General features: G+C 51.4%; 1 protein-coding gene across 2 annotated transcripts in view; it reads left to right on the forward strand.

Moving 5' to 3' along the window:
* PSKH1 (protein serine kinase H1) overlaps nt 1–25,583 on the forward strand; it is a 28,937-nt gene extending 3,354 nt beyond the window's left edge. Inside the window, exons 2-4 of one of the 2 annotated variants that reach the window (XM_082436118.1) lie at nt 7,910–8,936; nt 19,670–19,865; nt 23,281–23,463. In XM_082436118.1, the coding sequence (XP_082292244.1) occupies nt 7,980–8,936; nt 19,670–19,865; nt 23,281–23,321 (1,194 nt within the window). In that variant the 5' untranslated portion in view covers nt 7,910–7,979 and the 3' untranslated portion in view covers nt 23,322–23,463. Of the gene's footprint in view, nt 1–7,909; nt 8,937–19,669; nt 19,866–23,280 lie in introns of both variants that reach the window. The other variant, XM_082436117.1, reaches the window with a different exon arrangement.
* Nucleotides 25,584–25,593: the final 10 nt, after the last annotated feature.

Genomic DNA, 25,593 nt, shown 5'->3' on the forward strand with positions numbered 1-25,593 from the left:
CTAGTCTATACATTTCTACAATATGTATTTTTTAACTTTAAAAATATAATATGTGGTGATGACTTTAAAATATAGCAATAGCACAGAAGTATGTAATGTGAGAAGTAAGAGTCTCCCTTCCTTCCACCTGTTCCCCTGACATTCCCACACCCTAGAGGCAGTCACTGTCAACAGCTTCTCTTCTACCTTTCCAGGATATTTTTTTCCCATGTATATGTTTATACCTTTTTAGAAATTCCTCATTAGACATATACTTCACATACTCTTTTTTTTTTTTTTTTTTGGCTGCAATACGTGGCATGCGGAACTTCCCCGACCAGGGATTGAACCCCTGCCCCCCTGCAGTGGAAGCACAGAGTTTAACCACTGGACCACTGGGGAAGTCCCTTCACAAACTGTTTTAAACTCCTTGGTACATCACAGACATGGATACTAGTACAAAACCACTCAAACTGACGGGTATCTTTCTTTCTTTGTCAATATATATGGATTTACCTCATTCATTTCAACAGCTGCAGAGCATTCCATTATGTGAATGTATCTTAGTTTATTTAATTATTTCCTTCCTGATGAATATTTGGGTTGTTTCTATTTTTTCATTATTATAAAGAATGGTTCCATGAGCTTTCTTCTACAAATATATCTTTGTGTACTTGTAGAAGTGGTTTTGTAGAATTATTTATGAAAATGAAATTGCTGGGTCTCGTGTCAGTTTCCCTGTTTTAGTTTTCTAAATATTTATTTATTTATTTATGGCTGCATTGGGTCTTCGTTGCTGCACGCGGACTTTCTCTAGTTGTGGCAAGCGGGGGCTACTCTTCGTTGTGGTGCGTGGGCGTCTCATTGTGGTGGCTTCTCTTGTTGCGGAGCACGGGCTCTAGGCGCGCGGGCTTCAGTAGTTACAGCATGCGGGCTCAGTAGTTGCGGCACGCGGGCTCTAGAGCGCAGGCTCAGTAGTTGTGGCGCATGGGCTTAGTTGCTCTGCAGCATGTGGGATCTTCCCGGACCAGGGCTTGAATCCATGTCCCCTGCATTGGCAGGCAGATTCTTAGCCACTGCACCACAAGGGAAGTCCCAGTTCTCCTGTTTTAGAAAGCAGAATCGTGTGGTTCCCCCTAAGGTTGCAGAGGTCCTTGTTCAGGGTTTTGTTTTGTTTTGTTTTGTTTTGTTTTGTTTAATTTTACTGAAGTATAGTTGATTTACAGTGTTGTGTTTAATTTCTGCTGTACGGCAAAGTGACTCAGTTACACATATATATTCTTCTTCATATTCTTTTCCATTATGATGTATCACAGGATATTGAATATAGTTCCCTGTGCTATACAGTAGGATCTTATTGTTTATCCATCCTATATACAGTAGTTTGCATCTGCTAATCCTAGACTCCCAATTCTTCCCTCCCCCCACCGCCCCTTGGCAACCACAAGTCCGTTCTCTATATTTGTGAGTCTGTTTTTGTTTCGTAGATATGTTCACTTGTGTCGTATTTTAGATTCCACATATAAGTGATATCATATGGTATTTGTCTTTCTCTGACTTAACTTTGCTTAGTATGATAATCTCTAGGTCCATCCATGTTGCTGCAAATGGCATTTTTTCATTCTTTTTAATGGCTGAGTAATATTCCATTCCATACACACACATGCACACACACACACACACATCATCTTTATCCATTCATCTGTTGATGGACATTTAGGTTGTTTCCATGTCTTGCCTGTTGTAAATAGTGCTGCTGTGAACATAGGGGTGCATGTATCTTTTTGAATTATAGTTTTTTCTGGGTATATGCCCAGGAGTGGGATTGCTGGATCATATGGCAACTCTATTTTTAGTTTATTGAGGAACCTCCATACTGTTTTCCATAGTGGCTGCACCAATTTACATCCCTCCCAACAGTGTAAGAGGGTTTCCCTTTTCTCCACACCCTCTCCAGCATTTATTATTTGTCAACTTTTTAATGATGACCATTCTGACTGGTATGAGGTGGTACCGCACTGTTTTGATTTGCATTTTTCTGGTAATTAGTGATGATGAGCATCTTCTCAAGTGCCTATTGGCCATCTGTATGTCTTTTTAGGAGAAATGTCTATTTAGGTCTTCTAACCATTTTTCTTTTTTAAAAAATTTATTTATTTTATTTGTTTTATATTTATTTTTGGCTGCGTTGGGTCTTTGTTGCTGCACGCGGGCTTTCTCTAGTTGTGGTGAGCAGGGGCTATTCTTCGTTATGGTGTGCCGGCTTCTCATTGCGGTGGCTTCTCTTGTTGTGGAGCATGGGCTCTAGGCACGTGGGCTTCAGTAGTTGTGGCTCATGGGCTCTAGAGGGTAGGCTCAGTACTTGTGGCACACGGGCTTAATTGCTCCGTGGCATGTGGGATCTTCCCGGACCAGGGCTCGAACCTGTGTCCCCTGCATTGGCAGGCGGATTCTTAACCACTGCACCACCAGGGAAGCCCTAACCATTTTTCGATTGGGTTGTTTGTTTTTTTGTTATTGAATTGTAGGTGCTGATTGTATATTTTGGAAATTAAGCCCTTTCTGGTCCCATCATTTGCAAATATTTTCTCCCATTCCATAGGTTGTCTTTTTGTTTTGTTTATGGTTTCCTTTGCTGTGCAAAAGCTTATAAGTTTAATTAGGTCCCATTTGCTTATTTTTGATTTTATTTCTATTGCCTTGGGAAACTGATCTAGGAAAACATTGGTACGATTTATGTCAGAGAATGTTTTGCCTATGTTCTCTTCTAGGAGTTTTATGGTGTCTTATCTCATATTTAAGTCTTTAAGCCATTTTGATTTTATTTTTAATATTTATTTATTTATTTTGCTGTGCAGGGCCTTAGTTGCCGCATTCAGGATCTTCATTGCGTCATGCGGGCTCTTTAGCTGCGGCATGTGGGGTCTAGGTCCCTGACCAGGGATCGAACCTGGGTCCCCTGCATTGGGAACTCAGAGTCTTAACCACTGTACCGCCAGGGAAGTCCCGAGTTTATTTTTGTGTGTGGCGTGAGGGTCAGGGGTTTTTATCTAAAGTGACAGACTTCTTTGCCAGCTATCCCTGCTTGCCTCGTGATGGTTAGAAGTGCTGTTTAGCAGTTACTTATTTCTGGGATTCCTGAGAGATTACTGCCTACTTCATTTTGATAGACAGTCTTTCAAAACATGGGAGCAGAATATAGAGATCTTTGCAGGCAAAAGTTTGTGAAGCTTTGCCGTGGAGAACAGTCTTAGGAGGTGTTATTGGAGAGGGCTGGGTGCCTGCCTGGGAGGCATCCACAGACTTCTGTGGCCAGGAAAATTGTTTCAGGATCCATCCCTGTCCTCTGCTCCTAGACCCCTGGTCTCCCCACAGATGGGTCTCGCAATTTATGGACAAACTTGCTTTGGAGTTCAGATAACAATCTGTAAGACCCAAATAGACCTGAGGACTCTGGCTTCCTTTGTTGTTGAGGACATTTATACAAGCGCCCAAAGAGCATGGCTCTGGTTTAACCACCAATCTGGCCTCTTCCTGCCACTTGAAAATTTCTGAGGTTCTGGGATTGTTGCCCTGCAGCAAAAAGAAACCTGAGAACCAGCCCACCTTTCACTCAGTGTTAACAAACATTGAATGCCTGCTCACAGCTCAGCGCTTTGTTGGGAGCCAGAGAGTTCTAGAAACCTGAGAAGTGGCCCCTTCCCTCAAAAGGCTGACAACTCTAGTGATCAGAAGTAATCTAGAGTATAGCAGTGAGCAGTGTGACACAGATTGTACGTGGAATGGAGGTTTCGGAAGACATGCCCTTCAGAAAAGATCCTCAGGCTTCCCTGGTGGCGCAGTGGTTAAGAATCCACCTGCCAATGCAGGGGACACGGGTTCGAGCCCTGGTCCAGGAAGATCCCACATGCCGCGGAGCAACTAAGCCTATGCGCCACAACTGCTGAACTTGAGCTCTAGAGCCCATGAGCCACAACTACTGAGCCAGCATGCCGCAACTACTGAAGCCCGTGAGCCTAGAGCCCGTGCTCCGCAACAAGAGAAGCCACCGTAATGAGAAGCCCGCGCACTGCAACAAAGAGTAGCCCCTGTTCGCCACAACTAGAGAAAGCCCGTGCACAGCAACGAAGACCCAACACAACCAAAAATAAATAAATTTTAAAAAAAAAGATCCTCAGTAAAGGTTCGTTGATTCATCAGTTGAGTGGTATGAGGAAGGATTGAGGCCTTGACCTGGTGAGTCTGAGCTCAGCTGGGCCCCAGGCACTTCTGGAGTCTATCTGGTTTGGTGGAAGGAGCTCTGGATGGAGAATGAGATTTTGGTTTGTTCTCGGCTGTCACTATCTGAGTGGCTTTGGACAAGTTTCTACCTTTTTGGCCTGTCATTTCTATACAGTGTTAGCGAGGACAGTAGTGCTCCATGCTCACGCCTACTGCTGCACTCTGTCCAGTACGCTTAGCTTCTTTGAGGAGTGCTTTGGGTCAGGCTCGGAGTTGAAGGTGTGGAGGCCGACTCCAGAGAGTTCAATACTTTCTGTAAGATGTGTTAGGATTGGTGTCGTGAGACAGAATAGTGACTTGTGAGAGCTGGCATAGCATGACCTTCCTGGGAGGTCACTTCTTGAGGCTTTCCTCATTCACCCCCACCCTGGTCACTCTGCTGGGGGCACATACATGAGAGCTGAGGGCAGGAAAACACTTTGCCCTCTTCACAGAAGGAATTTTGCCAGCTGCTTCCCTTGTCCCTGTTTGCCTTTTCACCTAACTGATGTGAAAAGAGAATTTAACAGATGTGATTGGAGTGTGGAGCAGCTATGATCACCTTGGAGGTTATCAGCAGTTCCCCGCATCAGAGCTGGCACCTTCTTTCCTCCACTCTCGATCTGTAGTTGGGAAGGTGGAGTGCCAGCATCAGCCTATCTTTGAAGAGTTTCTAACTGGAACAAATGTGAGAGAAACTGTGTCCCAGAAAGGAATAAGGAAGGTCAGAGAGGGATAATCCTTGGCTGTCTCACTGCTGACTTGAGATCCTTGCTTAGACTTTGTTTAAAGTGAAAAGTCAGGCCTTTTCTTTTGTAAACCTTAGTTTTTCTCATCAGGACCAGACTAGGTATGCACATCTAAACAAAAAGAGCCGGTGGGTACACCTGGAGACGTTACTTATTTTGTGGATCTAGGGTTATGCCTCCTTCCCAGGAAGAAGTGACATCTGAGTAGCTGTGCTGCGTCACCCATGCAATTTGTCTTCTCTCTGAGTGGTGGTAGATGTTGTTCACAGTGTGGTCTTGGGGATCAGGGCCTGTGTTCTGCCTCAGGAATCCTGGCCAAAGAGTTTTTTTTTTCCTGAGCTGCAGCCCTTTACTGTATTAAGTCTTGTATTTTCCCTGAAGGAAGAGATGAGTCTGCAAAATTCCAAAGTCCACAGTTCTAATCTTTGGCCTCTGTGAAAAAGAACCTTGTTTCTAAATGCCTTTGTTTATTTTTTTTTAATAATTTATTAATTTATTTATTTTTGGCTGCGTTGATTCTTCGTTGCTGCGCGCGGGCTTTCTCTAGTTGGGGCGAGCGGGGGCTACTCTTCATTGCAGTGCGCGGGCTTCTCATTGCGGTGGCTTCTCTTGTTTCAGAGCACGGGCTCTAGCTGCGTGGGCTTCAGTAGTTGTGGCATGCAGGCTCAGTAGTTGTGGGTCGCGGGCTCTAGAGCGCAGGCTCAGTAGTTGTGGCACACGGGATTAGTTGCTCCACGGCATGTGGGATCTTCCCGGACCAGGGCTCGAACCCGTGTCCCCTGCATTGGCAGGCGGATTCTTAACCACTGCGCCACCAGGGAATCCCTAAATGCCTGTGTTTAAACATGATTTCCTAAGCTGCTATATGGGATCTCCTGGGCATTTGGGTGAAAACTGCAGCAAATCCTGAAGAGCCTGTGTTGGTTGAGGAATCTTTTCCTCTTATGTGAGGAAAGATAAATCTCATTCTGCTGAGAGTCATACTGACATATGACTCGCTGTAACTTGGGCTGCTCTCCACAACCTAGTTCCTGCTGACCTTCCAACACTTCAGCCCCCAGTCCTGTCTTCACATCACCAGACTGCACATTCCCAGGCACGGGGTGCTGCTCTGGGCCTCTGAGCCTTTGAGTGTGTCATTCTCTCTGCCTGAAACAACATTCCCACCTTTCCTCACCTGCCTCATTCTTACTTCAAATTCAGCGTGGGGGTCGCCTCCTCCAGGAAGCTTTCCCTAATCCCTGTGTCATTCTTGTGTCATTCATGTATCTACTATTGTTTCTCAAGCCTAACATTTACTTTGTTATATTGAAATTACCTGTTTTGATGTTTTGCTCTTCATTTAGACTATGAGTTTATTGGCCGTGTTTTGCCTGTATTGGGTATGTTAAAATATACCTGCACTGGACGTCTTATTCATTCCTGTATCCCTAGTAGATGTTCAGTAAACGCTTGTTCTGAGTTGATCATTTTATCCCCAATTCTGTATATCCTAATTAATAGGAAATTCTCAGCTCTTTTCTTTCACCCCTGGGGCCCTCAGATAGACTTAGAGAAGGGCAGCCTGGATAGAAGTGACCTCTGGAAAGCGGTATTTCAGCACTTCAACTTGTCCAGGGCCCCACCAGCCACAAGGTATTAATAGTTGGAACATCTTTGTCTGGAAAACAAATGGGAAAGTCTCCTGGATCCTCATCCCATGGAAGCAGAGTGCCCCGATCCACAGCCTGCGTCTCATCTGGATGAAGTTGTTAGTGTCCTTTCTGAGCTCAAGGCCCCCTCTACCTCTTTTTTTTTTTTGGCTGCACTGCGTCTTTTTTGCTGCGCGGGCTTTCTCTAGTTGGTGCAAGCGGAGACTACTCTTCGATGTGGTGCGCGGGCTTCTCGTTGCGGTGGCTTCTCTTGGTGTGGAGCACGGGCTCTAGGCGTGTGGACTTCAGTAGTTGTGGCACGCAGGCTCAGTAGTTGTGGCACACAGGCTTAGTTGCTCCATGGCATGTGGGATCTTCCCAGACCAGGGCTCGAACCCGTGTCTCCTGCATTGGCAGGTGGATTCTTAAGCACTGTGCCACCAGGGAAATTCCTCCCTCTGCCTCTTAAATGAAGCCCAGGCTAGTTTGGTGGCTATCTAGTGGCAGTGTGCTAAGGCTTGTGGTTCCTACTTCACTGGAATTGATTTTAGCCATTTCTGGGACTTGTGTGGCATTTTAGCCATCTATGTGGTAAACTGGGGAAGTGAGAGACCCTGGAACAGGGTGTTAAACTGCCAGGGTGAAGATGGTGCATTAGAAAAGTAGTGCGAGCCATCCAGGGAAGAGTGAGGTTAGGGCAGCACCCAGAGAAGTGGGTGGTGGTGGGTTGTTGCAGTGGGGGATCAACCCCTGCAGGAGGCCTAGAGGGCCAGGAAGGTATCCATGAGGGAGGAGGCCTTGGGGAAGTGGCTTTCTACACGCTGGTGGGTGATAGTGTTGGAGAACAGGCCTCCAACACTCCACGCCCCCGTTTCAGAAAAGATGAGTCAGAGTAATAAGAGGAATAATTTTAACCTTTTAAAAACATAGGACTTCAACTGTGATAAGGGACCCAGGGAGAGTAGGGAGGAGGTTGGAGGCAGTGACAGCTGAGCCTGGTGCATGTTCCTGCCCCTCTTCAGAGTTGAAGAGCAGCATGAAAATTATACCCAGGGGGATGTACATCAAGACCATGGAACTCAGACCCAGTCTTTCATCTGGATCCTTCATGGCATCTGGGCTCCAAGCACTCAGGGGCCAAAGCCATTCTCCCCTTCCAGGGAACCATACCAGAGTCAGGTCTTAAGGCTAGGTTTATCCAGGGCCAGGGGGGAGGGGGTAAGGAGGATGGCTGGGATCCCTCCAGAAGTGTCCCTGGCTATGCTGAGTTCCTTTCTTCTGTCTGTGTAGGTGTAGACGGGGCACTGCCTGCAGAGCAGGTTCTGCCAGCCTCGCTAGAGAGGATGCCCCCGTGTCCGTGATGGGCTGTGGGACAAGCAAGGTCCTTCCCGAGCCGCCCAAGGATGTCCAGCTGGATCTGGTCAAGAAGGTGGAGCCCTTCAGTGGCACTAAGAGCGATGTGTACAAGCACTTCATTACAGAGGTGGACAGTGTTGGCCCTCTCAAAGCTGGGTTCCCAGAAGCCAGTCAGGGTGCAAACCCCTGCCCTGGTGCCCCCACCACCGGCCACACAGAGCCTCCCTCAGAACCACCACGCAGGGCCAGGGTGGCTAAGTACAGGGCCAAGTTCGACCCACGTGTGACGGCCAAGTACGACATCAAAGCCCTGATTGGCCGAGGCAGCTTCAGCCGAGTGGTGCGTGTGGAGCACCGGGCAACCCGGCAGCCATATGCCATTAAGATGATTGAGACCAAGTACCGGGAGGGGCGGGAGGTGTGTGAGTCGGAGCTGCGTGTGCTGCGCCGGGTGCGCCATGCCAACATCATCCAGCTGGTGGAGGTGTTTGAGACACAGGAGCGCGTGTACATGGTGATGGAGCTGGCCACTGGTGGAGAGCTCTTTGACCGCATCATCGCCAAGGGTTCTTTCACTGAGCGTGACGCCACTCGAGTGCTGCAGATGGTACTGGATGGCGTCCGGTATCTGCACGCACTGGGCATCACACACCGAGACCTCAAGCCTGAGAATCTGCTCTACTACCACCCAGGCACTGACTCCAAGATCATCATCACCGACTTTGGCCTGGCCAGTGCCCGCAAGAAGGGTGACGACTGCCTGATGAAGACCACCTGTGGCACGCCCGAGTACATTGCCCCTGAGGTCCTGGTCCGCAAGCCCTACACCAACTCAGTCGACATGTGGGCGCTGGGCGTCATCGCCTACATCCTGCTCAGTGGCACCATGCCCTTTGAGGATGACAACCGCACCCGGCTGTACCGGCAGATCCTCAGGGGCAAGTACAGTTACTCGGGGGAGGTGAGTCTTCTGTCTTGGGGATGTTGGGAGGCCCCTGGATGGGTGGGGGCTCCTATCCTACAGCCCTTAATCAGGGGCATGTGCTCTCAGGGCCATGTTCGTGCGGCCAGACAGATGATGTAAAAATGGTAAAGTGAGACTAGTAGGGTATCTTAGCTTGGATTTCCCCGAAAGTGAGCCCTGAGACAAGGACTTGGGAGCAGATAGTTTAATTGGAATGTGATTCCAGTAAGCACAAGTGAAGGGTGGGGAAAGTGAGGCAGAAAGGGAGTGGAGTGGACTGCCACTGTGGGCCATTGGAACTCCGTTCCACTGGGGACCCTGTGAATAATCATGTGGAATGTGCTCAGAATTGTACCACTGAGGGGCAGGAAAGAGGGTGGGTTTTAATCCACTGACTCTTGTATGAGTCGAGAATTTCCTTGCAGGGGCTTTAAATCCCTGGCACTTCCGGGCTGTTCTGAATGCCAGCTAGTGGTGGAGAAAGTCCTCAGGCAAAGAAGCAGAGAGATACAGGCACTGGCCATGGGAAGCTGTCAGCACGCACATGAGCACTGCAGCTGCAGGCGAGCCCAGAGGTGGGCTGAGATGAAGCAGGGCAGGGCACCCATAGCATCTGGTCCAGAGGACTAGGGCAAGCTAGTGACCATGCCCGGTCTAAAGGAACAGCTGCTTCTCATCTCAGCCCAGTTTTGCCACAGAGCAGGGCGGACTCCATGCACCCAGACATTCCAGTTTTTTAAAGAGAAGCCAGAAAATCTGATCTTAAAGTGTTAAAATATAATTCACATATTTAAGCAGTACCATGTGCTTAACCCAGCAAATGCTTACTTCTGGCCCTAATTCAACCAGCAGGCCATCAGTTTGTGTCTTTGGATCCACTGATAGTCCTGATGCCTGAAAAGACCTGTTAGGTTTCCGCACTGCTGGCAGCTGAAGGGAGGTTCAGAAAGAGTAAGAACTGACAGGATGCTGACCGGGTAGGAGACAAGGCTCACCACAGGAAACGGTGAGCACAGCAAGGTGGATAGAATGTTCTTGGGGAGGTTGGGAAGAAAAGAATGTGTGATGGCTTTATGTGGGAGGTGAGGTAAGCTTTGCAGGATGACAAGATTCTGCCAAGGCAGTGAGGGCCCCTCCGCAAGTACCCCCTGCAGAGTGCTCCCCACAGTGTTCCTCTCAGGCCTGCACTGCTATCCATGCCTCCTGAACAACCCATGGAGAGGGGAGGGAGCTCTGGGACCAGCTCCCTTCTGCAGCCCAGCTTTCCTCCCAGGAATGTTGGACTGGGCCCTCCCTGGTCTCAACCAATTGGCCCAGAGCAGCATTTCCTACAGGAGTTGCCCCAGAGTCTCATGAAGGCAAAGTGCCTGCAGTGCTTGTGGTCCTGTGCTCCATCATCTTCCCTGTCAGCTTCAGGACATGGTCGTGGGGTCAGTCAAGGATTTCCCTCCTGTGAGCATGGGGGCTGGCCTTCCCTAGGTGGTCCCCACATCACGTGCCTCAGGGTGGTGAGAGGAAGGGAGGGAAGCCACCTTCTTCTGGCCAGCTCTGCTGACCACAGGTGAAGGAGAAACTGGGACATTCTCCAGCTCTCCCCTAAAGTTTTTCATGTTTTCTTCTGTGCTCCAAATGGATTCAACAAAACAAACGCCGACTGGCTGGGAAGCCCAGGCTGTGATGCAGTGGTCACAGTGGACACCGCCCTGCTCACCCTTTGGGCTGGGTTTCATCACAGGTCAGAAGAGCCAGAATCCACCTCACAGAGGCAGTGTTGTGCCAGGGCCCTGCCTGGCTTGCCCTTGGAGCTCTGTGTGGTGTAGCTTAGCTACAGGAGGCAGGGAGGTTTCCCAAGAGTTGCTGACAAAGGAAAGATTCTTTCCAGAAGTATGTAGGTTTGCCCAAGAGTTCCTGATTCTGGCAGTTGTTGATCAGGCAGTTTATCTAATGGGACCTTGCAGAGTCTTGCTAACTGGCTATTGATTATCTGAGGGTGAGAGAATGACAAATAAATAGGGTGGGGAATGAACTCAGGCTTCCTGTTCCTATTGTGGCCACAGACTGGGTCCTGAGACTCTGCTTCCTGCTCTGCTGGAATCACGTGGCACGGGTCTGGGGCTCCCGGTGTGTGGGGGGGCACTGCCCAACCTTTGGCCCCCAATGCCCTTCATCTGAAGCTGAAAACATCAGTTTCCAGTCCCAGATTCAAATCCCTGGCCAGCACTGATGGCACCTGTCTGTTACCAGGAGCTTGGCAGACCCCAAGAGGAGATTCCACCACCATCTGCAGAGAGCTCTGGATTGGGAGGAGTTTGTCTGGGGTATTTCCTGGGTAAGGAGGCCTTATCATTAGATCAGGCTCTCTGAGCTGGAGACCAGGCACCTTTCTCTTATGCTTGTAATTGCCTACCCGTAAGTGCACTGGGGACGATGCAGAGAGACATGAAGGCCTGTTCCCCATCCCCATGAAACTTGAGATTGCCCGGGAGAAAGGACTAGGAATAGGAAATGGCCACAGAATGAACCCTTGTTGGCAGGCACATGCCAGCACAGGCCTGGGCAGTCTGGAACATGGGCCATGGGGCGCAGGTCAGGTGGTGGATTGGCCCCCCTTCTTAGGACTGGGCCCTGCCCGCATCCTCACCCAACCATCTGTCTTCTACTGTGTGATGGTCATTTGCCCTTATGAAGGCATTCTGAGTAAGCAAGGCCCTGTCTGAGAGCCTCAGGGAGGTGTTTCCATCTAGCTTCTTGTGCAGGTAAGGGACTGCCCGCTTTGAACTCAGCAAGGTTTGGAGGTGTGCATTCCTCACCTGACAGTAAGTCCCATGGCACTTGGTGCCTTTCTAATAGGCACCCTGCCCCCTTATAGTGGTTTCTCGTGTATACCACACCCTGTCTGGTGTGCTTGTTTCCCAGGGGCTCTATCCCTGCAGCCCTCTTTCAGACTCAGTAGTTTCTGTGGACTTGAATAGAGGACTTCCTTCAGGAGGTGGGCTTTGAGGAGGAGGAAGCTCAGAGAAGGGGATATTACTCACTGTGCTCCAGAATAAACAGGAGATTGTTTGGGAATAACAGAGCAGAGGTTGATGAGGCTGGGCCAGGCCTGGTGTTTGTTGCTGGGAGCTCTATAGTGCCAGGGATTATTTGGAGATTCCAAGCATTAGGTGGGAGGGAGCCCTCTGGGTTCTTGACAGTGAAGGGGAAATGTAACAGGAAGTGTTGTGGGAGACTAGCTGGGGGGAAACTAACTGGGGGCTGTTGGAATAATCCCAGTTTGGAATGGGGGAGCCTGGTGTCCTGGGGTGTTTGGGTCAGATCAAGGATTCTAGCAAGTGGGCTCAACATAGTACATGTGAGCCAGAGTTTAGAAAGAGAAGGAGTTGGGGGGCAGAGCCGTCCTGCAGCTCTGCAGGAGGAGCATCATCTTACGAGGCAGATTGAGAACGGACCCCAAGCTGCGCTCTGCCCCGGAGAATATGTAGAGTCCTGCTTTGACATCCCCACATGGGACCCAGCAGTGGAGGGATGCACACAAGTGGGGCCTCCTTCAGCACCTGCCCCACAATGCTGACACTCTAGACACTCTAGCCCCCAGCCCTGGCCCCACGCTCCACCCCATTCCCTACACACCATGGGCCCGAGATGTTTGCTCCTTTCACTCCTCACACTATGCTTGTGCTCAGGATTTTCCCTCTGTTCCCAATGTCAGCCTAAGAAATTTGACTGGCTCTCAATCATCCCATTCAAAGATTGCTTCCATTAAGAATCATGCCAACCATTGCCATTGTGTAGCCTACTGAGTACCAGGCACAGGTCTGAGGGTTCTACACCCAGCATGTCTAATCTCTACAATAATCTTGTCAGTGGGTATAATCCCTTCATTTTATAGATTAGTAAACTGAGGCTAATGAGGTTAAGTAGCTTGTCCAGGGTCTCACAGAGGGTGGCAGGCCTGGGATTTGAATCCAGGCCATCTTGGCTTCAGAGTTCTTGGCCTTCCCATGCCCACAGTCTACTTTCCCTGACACATATGCCTCAGCGTGTTGCTGGAGTCTTTGTTTCAGCACTTTCCCAGGCTGTCATCTGTGGACATCTTTTCCCTCCCCGGCCTGTAAGGTTCTTGAGGACAGCATGTGTATCAATACATATGCTCCCAGTACTTTCTCCTGCTTCTCTTGAGGGAAGCACCAGTGGTTGCTGGTGAGGCCCTGGGCAAGGACCCAGAAGTGACTGTCAGGTAGACTAGGCTGCTCCTGCTGGCTGGGAGTGTTCTCTCCTGGGGCTGGGCTCCAGGAAGAAGCGGGGAGCCTGCTGGAGATGCACTTAGGGGGTTGTTGGCCAGACCTGCTTAGAAGCAAATGTAGGAATCTTGGAAGAGGAGAGAGTTCTGGAAAGGAAAGCCTGTGACAGGTGATTTTGAGAGGAGAAATCTGAATTTGTATCCAGTGACCGGAGTTGCTGGAGTGGAGAGGGCCAAGCTAGGGTCATGTTGGAAGTGATAGGGAGATACATGTTGGCCAGATGTGAGGAAGGCCTGTGTGAGTGTGAGAGCAGTTTGAAGACACAAAGAGTCACCTTGAAAGAGGGAGCTTCCTGTCATGGGAGGCCTGGAGCAGCTGCTTCTAAAGGAGTGACACAGAAGGTGAGTCATCATCTGTAGACCGTACTAGAGGACTGTTATGGTCCCGCCAACTTGGAGATTCTATGATTCACTTGACATGAAATGCGACATTGTGGGCCTAACGTTATTGCTTTTGTCAAGAGTTCTATTCCTAGAGGCAGGATGGATGAAGAGGCTCTTGTGGGAATGATGACAGAGTGATGCCATCAGCAGCTTTGCTGTCTGCCACGTTTAGCAACTTTTAATTGTCACCCTCCTCTGCTTGGGCAGTCTCTGAGCTGTGGGCGAGCCCAGGTGACTGCGCCAGGAACAGGTGGGCTTGGGCAAAGGTTCTCACAGAGCCTTGTTCAGGAGAGTGAGTGCTGCCAGGTGGAGGACAGAATCCTGGTGGGAGACGAAGCTCACCTGCAGGACCGATCTGCCACTTCCCGGGGGATTGTGTTGGTGGGAGGTGGCTTTCCAGGGGTGGGTCTCTGGGCTGCAGGCTGACCATCCATCAGCTTGGGCCAAGGGGCACTTGCTCAGGGGCTGTGCGTTACACCATGTGGTAGTTCTGATAGCCCTGCAGTAGGGTGAGTGCCCAGAGCCAGAGCTGACATTTACGTTCCCATCCCAACTGTTTGCCGCTTCTTAAAGTGACTCTGACACTTGCCATTCTACCCTGGGATGTTGAGGATAAAATGAAGTGCAGGGCATGTGGTGTGTTCTGGTGCTCTCCACATGAAGGGCGCCAGCGCCTGTGGGGGCTGCTCATGCAGCCTGCTTCATATGTTCTGACGGAGCGGCCAGGTGAGCAGGGATAGGACCTTGCCCCAGAACCATGGGGTGGACTGCCCGGGGGACGTGGGAGAGCTGGAGACTGGACGTGTATGGGCAGCAGAGCAGAATGCAAGGAGGCAGGTGGTGTATTTCTGGGCTCGTGCTTGGATTCTGCTGGATACCTTTAATTGCCTCATGTTCCCATGGCCAGTGTGGATAGGGGCTCATGTGCCACCCCTGGGCCACTGCTTGGCTCCCTGGAGCCCCATCCTCTTGGCATCCCTCTGCTGTTGTTGCCCTGGTTACACACTCACCTCCTGTGGTGGCAGAAACAGATGCCCATCTCCCCACATTGTTGCATTTAGCATTTTTGCCAAAACGCCTTGCTCCGACCACCTACAGCATCTCGTTATCCCAAGGTCCTTTCATTACTGCTGTTTCCCACCCCCCGCTGCTGAGGTCTCCTCCAACAAAGGGGTATATTGTGGGTTGCGTTCAGAGTGGCTTCTGGTGCCCTATCCGTCCCCTCCCTCTCCTGCTCTTCCCATTGTCTGTCTCCACCTGGATAGCTCTGCCCTTTCACAGGCCCTGTTGCTTCTAGGCCCTTGAGTTCCTCTGGGACCTGCTGGGGCTCTTGTTTCTCCCACATTCTGACCTCTTTAAATCTGCTTATGACCCCCCACGCTCATCCCCCGCCTGCCCCCACTGTGGTTAAAGGTGACCTGATCCAACCACACCCCGTGGCCGTGCCTCTCCAGACTCTCCTTCCTCGTAGGTTTCTCTGTCTCCCAGTGCGAGTGTGGTGCCCAGACCTGAGCTTTGCTGCAGCATGGCCCGGCCAGCCTGGAGCAGGAGACTGAGTCACCTTCGTCTCTTCACTCATCCTGCCAACCCATGTAGACCTAGTGCCTGCCCTGAGCCGAGTCCTTTGTACCCAGGGTTCCAGGGACACAAACCTCTGGGGACAGAGGACACAGTACGGGTGACATGCTGACAGCCACCAGGGATCCAAACTGCCTCAGAAATTAGAATGGGAAGAAGTTAAAAAAAAAAAAAAAAGCCAGGTTAGGCCCTGGAAATTACCTCACTTCAGCAGAACCCTTGAGTGGAGATAGACCATTATGTAGCTAGCTCTGAAATCCAGAACCTTCTAGGGCTGTTCCAGGACATTGTTTTTTTTGTTCTTGGTTTTTTTTGAATTTTATTTATTTTTTATACAGCAGGTTCTTATTAGTTATCTATTTTATACATATTAGTGTATATATGTCAATCCCAATCTCCCAATTCATCCCCACTCCCCCCACCCCCTGCCACTTTCCCCCCTTGGTGTCCATACGTTTGTTCTCTACATCTGTGTCTCTATTTCTGCCCTGCAAACTGGTTCATCTGTGCCATTTTTCTAGATTCCACATATATGCATTAATATACGATATTTGTTTTTCTCTTTCTGACTTGCTTCGCTCTGTATGACAGTCTCTAGATCCATCCATGTCTCTACAAATGACCCAGTTTCGTTCCCTTTTTATGGCTGAGTAATATACCATTGTATATATGTACCACATCTTTATCCATTCGTCTGTTGTTAGGCATTTAGGTTGCTTCCAAGACCTGGCTATTGTAAGTAGTGCTGCAATGAACATTGGGGTGCATGTGTCTTTTTTTTTTTTACATCTCTATTGGAGTATAATTGCTTTACAGTGTTGTGTTAGTTTTTGCTGTATAACAAAGTGAATCAGCTATATGCATACATATATCCCCATATCCCCTCCCTCTTGTGTCTCCCTCCCACCCTCCTTATCCCATCCCTCTAGGTGGTTGCAGAGCACCGAGCTAATCTCCCTGTGCCATGCAGCTGCTTCCCACTAGCTAGCTGTTTTACGTTTGGTAGTGTGTATATGTCAGTGCTACTCTCTTCTTCCCAGCTTACCCTTCCCCCTTCTGTGTCCTCAAGTCCATTCTCTACGTCTGTGTCTTTATTCCTGTCCTGCCCCTGGGTTCATCAGAACAATTTTTTTTTTCTAGAATCCATATATATGTGTTAGCATACGGTATTTGTTTTTCTCTTTCTGACTTAACTTCACTCTGTATGACAGACTCTAGGTCCATCCACCTCACTACAAATAACTCAATTTCGTTTCTTTTTATGGCTGAGTAATATTCCATTGTATATATGTGCAACATCTTCTTAATCCATTCATCTGTTGATGGACACTTAGGTTGCTTCCATGTCCTGGCTATTGTAAATAGTGCTGCAGTGAACATTGGGGTGCATGTGTCTTTTTGAATTATGGTTTTCTCTGGGTATATGCCCAGTAGTGGGATTGCTGGGTCATATGGTAATTCTGTTTTTAGTTTTTTAAGGAACCTCCATACTGTTCTCCATAGTGGCTGTATCAATTTACATTCCCACTAACAGTTCAAGAGGGTTCCCTTTTCTCCACACCCTCTCCAGCATTTGTTGTTCGTAGATTTTCCGATGATGGCCATTCTAACCGGTGTGAGGTGATGCTTCCTTGTAGTTTTGATTTGCATTTCTTTAATAATTTAAAATATTTTCTTGGCCGCACCGCACAGCATGTGGGATCTTAGTTCCTCGACCAGGGATCGAACCCACACCCCCTGCATTGGAAACACAGAGTCTTAACCACTGGACTGCCAGGGAAGTCCCCATCTCAAGTTTTGTTTTTTTTTTAATTAATTAATTAATTTATTTATGGCTGTGTTGGGTCTTCGTTTCTGTGCGAGGGCTTTCTCCAGTTGCGGTGAGCGGGGGCCACTCTTCATCACGGTGCGCGGGCCTCTCACTATCACGGCCTCTCCTGTTGCGGAGCACAGGCTCCAGGCGCGCAGGCTCAGTAGTTGTGGCTCATGGGCCCAGTTGCTCCGCAGCATGTGGGATCTTCCCGGACCAGGGCTCGAACCCGTGTCCCCTGCATTGGCAGGCGGATTCTCAACCACTGCGCCACCAGGGAAGCCCCCCATCTCAAGTTTTAGAATGCAGCTTTACCATCCTTTAAGTTGTCACGCCTTTTCTCATTTTATTTTTATCTTCGAGATTCTCTGCCTCTTTTTTTTTAAACAAATTTATTTATTTATTTATTTATATTTGGCTGCGTTGGGTCTTCGTTGCTGTGTGCGGTCTTTCTTTAGTTGTGTTGAGCGGGGGCTACTCTTCATTGCGGTGCGCGGGCTTCTTATTTCGGCGGCTTCTCGTTGCAGATCATGGGCTTGAGGCACACAGGCTTCAGTAGTTGTGGCACGCGGGCTCTAGCCTGCAGGCTCAGTAGTTGCGGCACGTGGGCTCAGTAGTTGTGGCTTGCGGGCTCTAGAGCGCAGGCTCAGTAGTTGTGGCGCACAGGCTTAGTTGCTCCGCAGCATGTGGGATCTTCCCGGACCAGGGCTCGAACCCGTGTCCCCTGCGTTGGCAGGCGAATTCTTAACCACTGTGCCACCAGGGAAGCTCCTCTGCCTCTTTTTAAACCTCTACTATCTTCTTCCTTTTTCTCCTGTCAGCCTCTCTCCCTCAACATCTTTCTCTTTTCTGCTGCTCAGGCCCCCCCACCCACAGCATGGTCTCAGCACGGTGGATACTGCCTGGTCTGGAAGTCCAGACACCAGGATGGTGAGTGTCTTGACCAGAGGAGGAGATGCTGGCTCTACAGCCCCACAGTGTCTAATTGTGCTGATTTTTTCAAAACACTTTTCCTCATGGTTAACATCAGAGTGTGCTGTTCTTATCATACTAATAGTTCTGCTCTCCTGAGTAAACCTGAAGCTCCATTTCCCAGAATTTCCTCTGTGCCCTTCTCTCTGCTCTCATTCAGGCCCATGTCAGTACAGGAAGGAGGGCTTTGAACGTGGGAATGCTGGATCTGAAAACACATGTTAAGACAAAGCTGAGGGAAGAACTGAGTCATGGGAGCAAAGCCCAGGCTTCTTTCTCCCCGTTCTTCCCCTAGCATCTCTTTGCCTGGGCTTCCTTCTCTGCCACGGAACCTTCCCCAGTGTCATCATGGGCTGGAAGAGAACCCATAAAGGTCAAGACATCAAGTCAGCTTAAACGTTAGATGCTCTACTTCTCTTCCTCACGTGCAGCCAAGTGGGGAAAAAAGATGGGGAGCCATCTTCTTACAACCCAGGACTTTATAAACTGGAAGAGACTTAGAATTCATTGCATTCAGCTCCTTCATATTAAAAGTGAGGAGGCTGTGATTTCTCTATGGTCAGCCGAGACGGTAGACCTAGAACGCAGGTCACTGGGCTTCCAGCCCAGCACTTCAATCTGTCACTCAGATGCCATCCCAAAGAGACGCTAGGCCTTTTTCTCCCCTTACTTGAGAGCCGTCAGACCTGCTTACCAGAGGGTGTCTAGGGTAAGCCCCGTGAGCTGGGTTTGCTGCTGGAAGGAAGCAGCTTCTTCCTCCCTCTACAGCCTAGGCCTCGAGAGCTGGTTCCAGCCCTTGTTCCCTTAGCCCTGGGGCTCAAGGCAGGACCATGGAAGTAGCCTGAGTAACATTCTTCTTGCCAGGCCCTTGTGACATTAGAGCTAGAGCAAGTGAATGAGACTGGGATGGGAGGAAGTGTGTCCTCTTAGCTGGAGTGGCAAGCCCTTTCTGGTCTGGTGCCTCCCTCTGAAGGGAGAGTTGGATTCAGCTGCTGAGTGTCACCAGGAGTGACTGGTCCCACGGAAGCAGGGCGATGAGGAGGGTGAAGTTGGTTAGGAAGTGCTCATGGGGGAGATCCTTCTTCTACCCTATTGGTTTCTCTGCTGTTACAGCATCAGGAGTAGGTATCCGAGCTGCAAGGACTCTGGGGGTTACAGCGTAGGCAGAAGGGCGGCAAGCTCGATGGTCAGAAACAGGGTGGAGGTGATGCCCTTCCTCCTACAGCCTCTTCTTGTCCTCCTCTTGGGGCAGGACCCCTCACCCACACAGCTCATGAGAGACTGACTTGTGGCCAGGAGGGTGCGGGCTGTCACCCTGAGTATTGCAGCTGTCCTCTGCACACTCAGGTCTCAGGGAGACCTGAGTGTCTGGAGGCAAGGCCGACTGACATTTTGATGTTCCCTTTCATGCCCCATGCTCTTTGCCAGCCGAGAAATGGGTGGAAGCCTCTAGGAGACTGGCCAAGTGGTACCTGGGGCCTGTCCCTTCTGCCACCCACCTGAGGCTTACATGTGTCCCTGATCTGGCCCCAAGTATACTGAGGCAAAAGGTCTGTCCTTTACCCACAGCTGGCAGTTAGAGCTGTGGAAACTGAAGAGCATGACAGTTTATCATTTTCCTTTTTCCTCATGCCCATTTTTCTTTCTCTTTCTTTTGGCTCCACCGTGCGGCATGTGGGATCTTAGTTCCCCGACCAGGGATCAAACCCGTGCCCCCTGCAGTGGAAGAGTGGAATCCTAACCACTGGACTGCCAGGGAGTTCCCGTTTTTCTTTTCCTTACTTGGCTGCATATGAGGAACAGAATGTTACCTGGCCAGTCAGTCAGAGGCTGCCAGACATACTCATGTGGCTCCAGAGGCCCGAGCATGTTGGGGAAGCAGGTGGGTTGGTCTGCATGTGTTGATCGCTTTCTTTTTTTTAATTTGGTTGTGCTGGGTCTTAGTTGCGGCAGGTGGGCTCCTTATTTGCGGCTCGTGGGCTCCTTAGTTGCAGCAGGTGGGCTCCTTAGTTGCAGCTCGAGGGCGCCTTGGTTGCTGCTTGAGGGCTCTTTAGTTGCGTCTCACCAGCTCCTTAGTTGTGGCTCGCTGGCTCCTTAGTTGCGGCACATGGGCTCCTTAGTTGTGGCATGTGAACACTTAGTTGCGGCATGCATGTGGGATCTAGTTTCCTGACCAGGGATCGAACCCGGGCCCCTTGCATTGGGAGCATGGAGTCTTAACCACTGTGCCACCAGGGAGGTCCCGATCGCTTTCTCAGGAGGTGCTGAATTGGACTTGGCCAGAAGCGTGGCCATGGGTGAGTGTGGAAGGCCTTGCTTCGCTTTTGTGAGCCCTGTTGGAGACCTCCAAGGGGCCACTATTCTGGAGGTCAACATAAGCCCCTGCCCCACTGTCAGTGGGTTGGCTTGAGGACCACCTTCCCGTGTTTGTCCTGTTTGACTTCCCACTGCAGGTCCCTCAGTGTGTGAGGGTTAGGCTGGGTGCCATTGCACAGCCCGGTTCTCATGTCAGGACAGCTCGAGTCACATTGCCTTAGGGGACCCACCTGGCCCAGCTGCTCACAGTTCTTCAAAGATGGGGGAGAGCTGGGGCCTGCCAGAGAGGGTGGGCTGGCCCTCAGACTAATGAGCCCATCAGCATTCCTCACACTGCTGCCTGTACAAGGTAATTGGAGAGGCGAGCGCCTGGGGGAGGAGGAGGGGCAGATCAATCTGGCTCACTTTGGCGATCATGGCAACAAGCAGCAGGGGTTGACAGCTGGTGTGAGCCTGTGTCACTCTGGAGGTGGAGATGCTTAAGCCCACAGTGCGTGTCTCGTGAGAGGCCCATCTGAGGCTGCACTGGACTGGTTTGGAGCTGCAGGAGGCCTTGGTTTGACTGGGTATGGATATGAAGTGGGGATGCCTCCGATCCATCTGTGTTCAGGTTCCTGACTTGTGAGTCCAGCTTCGCCACTTTTTATTCTGTCATTTGCAGAGGAGTTGCCTCTCTTCTGGCTTGATTGGACCAAGGGCCAGGGGCAGAATCCATGTCCCAGCCCTGTTTGGCTGGCCTGGGCTGGCAGCTCTGTCTTGGAGCTGTCCCGCCAACAGGCCAGGCTGAGCTGCAGTGTGTTCCCCAGTGATTTCTCCTTTTCTTGGAGACCATAAAAGCCGCCGTGCAGCACAAGCACAGGTATTCCCATGACCTGTTCCAGCTCTAGGTTTGCTTTGTCCATCAGTGGCCCCATTATGCCTGCGTCTTTCCATTTCTCAAATGAGTGACAGGGGCCACAGTGTGTCTGTGGTCTAGATGGGCTGGCCCCTCACAATGGCTCTTTGTGTTCAGGTGGCAGCAGCAAGCCATGGGGCTTTCTTGAACTGAGAGCCCACAGCTACTGTGGCAACTGTCTAGTCCAGTCACCCTGCGTGTCAGCCTCAGTATCAGAGCCCTGAGTTACACAGGCCTGCAGGGAAATGTGGACCAGGCTGCCTGCATGGGAGGGCTGTTGCTCCCTGCTCTCCCTCACTGCTCTCAGACAGCACGGGATTTATGGGCCCTAACTGCCCTCCTCCTGGAGGCCAGTCGCTTGCCAGGAATCACTGGGAGCTGGCCCATTGGTGAGGAGGACCCTGTTAGGTGGCTATTTAGAAATCTGGGCTTTCTGTGACTTTCTTCCAGTTCAGCTCAGTAAAAGTTGAGATTTGCCTTCCAAAGGGCAAGTCAGGATAACAACTACAAGTAGCTCCACCCCTTCTTCAGGACTCCAGATGAGTCTTTTCCTTGTTTCCTACCCCACCCCACCCACTGCCTCCCGGTACATCGAAATCAGTGGGGAAGGGCATGGGGGAAGAGTTGGGGGTCAAGGAAGCCTGACTGGGGGTAGCGATACTGTGTTAGTGTGTCTGCTGAGTGGGCATGCAGCTACCCAAAATGTGGGCTCTCAGACTTCCCTGAGCCCCTTGGAGAGTGTGTTCAGGGGCTCCTCAAGGTGAAGGGCACCATGGGGTAGAACAGTCAGACCTCTCACCAGACAGGAAGGAGGGTGATAGTACCCCTGGCATCCCAGCCGAACCACCTGGAGCAGGTTCAGCAAAAGTCCTAGCCACCCACCCTTTGGAGAGTGTCAGAGCCCGTGCCAGAGTGCTCCCATGAGATGCAGGGACTCGGAGAAGTGCTGCATCTGCCCTCCTTCGGCAGAGTAAGTCAAGGGCCCGGGCGTCTGAGCCCCACATCCTGGAAGCAGCTGCAGGAGAGGGCACCCATCAGGTGCCACGCATGGGTTGTTTACTGGCTGAGCCTCTATCTACTGAGTGCCTCCTGTATGCCCGGCACCAGGCACTGGTGAACAGCTAAGCATGGTCTAATGGGAACAATAAACTTGAAATTATTCGAATAGCTGCTTAGCACTGGGGGCTAAGAGAGGGAGTGTGAGCAAGTGTCCTTTAACCTGAGAACCTGAGGATTCAGCCAGGTGAAGACAATTTGTGCAGGCTGAGGCCCTGAGACAGATGGCTGTTCGGTGTGTGGCTGAGATGAGGCAGCCGTGGGTGCGTGTAGCAGAGCAGGCTTTGTGCTGAGGAAAGAATATACTAAAACGAGGTTGGCACAGGGTACTGCCAGGAGCCCCTGTGTGGCTTAGAGAGGTCATGCAGACATGAGAAGCACCCCTGAGAAGGGTCCTGATCCCTGCTGGGCTCCCGGGATCCCCCTGCTATCCCAGCAGATGGAGAAATCTAGTTGCCTTGAATTGTTTCCTTTTCTCCTCATGGCTGAGAGGCTGAGGCTGAGGCTGATGCAGAGGATGCAGTGATTATTTTGGCCACTTTTTCAGGTGGAAGGGAGGGCGGACCCTGTTTTTAAGGACTAGGAAGTGGCCCGGTATGGGCATCCAGTGATGGGAGCTTAAGTCCGGCTCAAGATATGGTGGAAGGTTTGGGTCGTTCTCATTAAATCGCCCTGAGTTATGGTGGTCCTGGGGTAGGTTGGGTGGTCTTGACGGGGACCACCTCCTTGAACCAGGCTTTGAGTCCAGGGCACCTTTGAAGTTTGCTCCTCGGCAAACTCGGGGTGGATCCTTCACCTCCTAGCACATTCCTTGTCACTCAGAGAGCAGCCTCTGCTCAGTGGCCTGGGTCAGCACTGGGTGGGAAGGGGAGGCCCGGAATGCTCTGCGTGGGAGGAGCCGGGCAGTTCCTCTCTCTAGGGGGAGAGTGCAGGGCTACTGGACAGGTCTGAGTGCTGTGTAGGTGACGTCATTGGGATGTCCAGGGCAATGTTGAGTGTGCTCGCTCTAATGCTTGTCCTTGGCTTCTAGCCCTGGCCCAGCGTGTCCAACCTGGCCAAGGACTTCATTGACCGCCTGCTGACGGTGGACCCTGGCTCCCGTATGACGGCACTGCAGGCCCTGAGGCATCCGTGGGTGGTGAGCATGGCAGCCTCTTCGTCTATGAAGAATCTGCACCGCTCCATCTCCCAGAACCTCCTCAAACGCGCCTCCTCGCGCTGCCAGAGCACCAAATCTGCCCAGTCCACGCGTTCCAGCCGCTCTACACGATCCAACAAGTCTCGCCGAGTGCGGGAGCGAGAGCTGCGGGAGCTCAACCTGCGCTACCAGCAGCAGTACAATGGCTGAGCTGCCAGGCTGGGGTGCAGACATGGCATGGCCCCAGCCTGGCCACACATCGCTGTGCCATCTGGGCCCACCGCCCTCTCTAGAGATAGGTCTCTATGGTCAGTGGTAGGTGAATGGCCCCAGCCCCTTCTCTGTGCCTTCAGCAGTCCCCATCTTCACCCTGGGCCTGAGTCTGGTGCGACAGAGTGGAGGGAGCCCTGGGGCGTACGAGCCCCCTGAACGGGGAGCCTGGTCTGGCACTAATGCTCCTTTTGCTGGACAACTGCTCTGGTACATATTGGGGGAAGGGCAGGACCTGGCCTTCAGTCTCCTCACCTCTTGGCTCTTCCCTAGACCAAATGAGCATGCAGTGCCAGGTAGAGGGCGTCCTGTGGTCCCAGGACTCTTCGGGACAGTTAGTTCTGGAATCCCCCCTTTCCTCTACCAAGCCTTCCTGTCTGCCCTCCCCCCGCCCCACATTCCATGGCGCCCTGATCCTCATGACTATGCTCCAGTGCAAGGCCCAGGTAGGCCCACAGCTTGTGCCTTGGCTGGACTCTCAGCCCCTGGCTAAGTCTAAACAGCCTCCCACCTCCCAGCCAAGATCTGTCTTCCTTCATGGTGCCCCCAGGGACCCCTCCCGGCCCCAGGACTTGCCAGGATCTCTGGTGGTAGGACCATGGAATGGTCCTTGGCCCTCTGGACTGTGTGGCCACATTGGTAGCAGGCTTGCTCCAGGCTTCAGCCTCTCTCTGACTATGAGAGTTCCTGCCCACCAGCCTACTGCACTCAGTGCCTTCTTTACAGAGCCTACTATCACCTCCCTCTCCCCCTTGGATGCCCATTCTATTTCCCAGGTGCCTCCTTCCCAACTGTGCGGGGTTAAAAGGAGCCCCACTGCTGCTACCTGGGGGATGGGGGCACCTGGGCCAAAGCAAAGGGCAGGGGCTTCCGAGGGAGAGCCCCATCAGGATTCCAGTGTCAGCCTTGGTTCCACCCGTGGTGTTGCCTCTCCCTTCAGGTGCTGCTGTTCCCTCCTCTGCAGCTGCATGAAGGAGCCATCTAGCGTCTGGCATGAGTATGGGCGGCCTAGGAATGAGCACCATGCTCTCCCTTTATCCTCCAAGAGGAAGTGGAAAGGAAGGAGCTGCTGCATTGAGGGAGGGTCCCCGGGGTGCTCAACTCTATCCCCTTCTGCTGAGCTTCTGCGCAGCTCCCTGGAACTTAGCCATACTGTGTGACCTGCCTCTGAACCCTGAGTGCCTGGGGCACTGACCTTCTCACGGTGGCCTTGCTCAGTCCAGCCTGTCCCTGCTTCTTTTCACAGCATTACCCTTCCATTCTGGGCCCCGCTGAATCTCTCTCTGGAGGGAGCCCCTGCGAGAGGCGGGTGGAATTGGGTGGCTGCTTTCCCAGAGGTCTGAGCCAGACCATCCCGCTGTCAGTCATGGTGCCTCCCCACCACCACAGACGGGGCTGGAACCCAAGCCTTGTCCCTCCACAGCTGCTTTCAGTGGGTGGGAAGGAGCCAGGGCCCAGCTTTAGCCTTAGCTGGACTGCAGGTCCCCTGCCAGCAGGGAGGGTTTGGCTCTCAGTTCCTCCCAGTGGGTTCCCTTGGGCTAGGCCCTCCTCTTTTTGCATGTGCCACCTCCAGTGGGAAACCAAGCCAAAAGAGACCACTCTGGGCCAAGTCATCCGTGCCTTGTACACCCCCTCCTTCTGTTTCCAGTTCCCCTAGCACAAGGCAGTGGAAAGCCCAAGCCCCATGGCCTCAGAATTCTCCCTACTTCCCCAAGTGCCTCTGGGGATTTATTTCCTCTTTTGGCCAGGATGGGCCTGGTCCTGAAGGTAGGACGGAGGGAGTTTGGAGACTTGGGCCTTTATGCCATGGACTGTGGATGGAGAATGTGCAGTTATTTATTTTGTGTACTCAGTTTGTAAATGTATCCTTCGTACTCAATAAACAGGCTGCCTTCCCCAGGGAAAGCTGCCCATTCATTCTGACAGCCCAGTCTC

Source organism: Balaenoptera physalus, assembly GCF_965194825.1.
Source record: "Balaenoptera physalus genome assembly, chromosome: 19".
Lineage (NCBI taxonomy): Eukaryota > Metazoa > Chordata > Mammalia > Artiodactyla > Balaenopteridae > Balaenoptera > Balaenoptera physalus.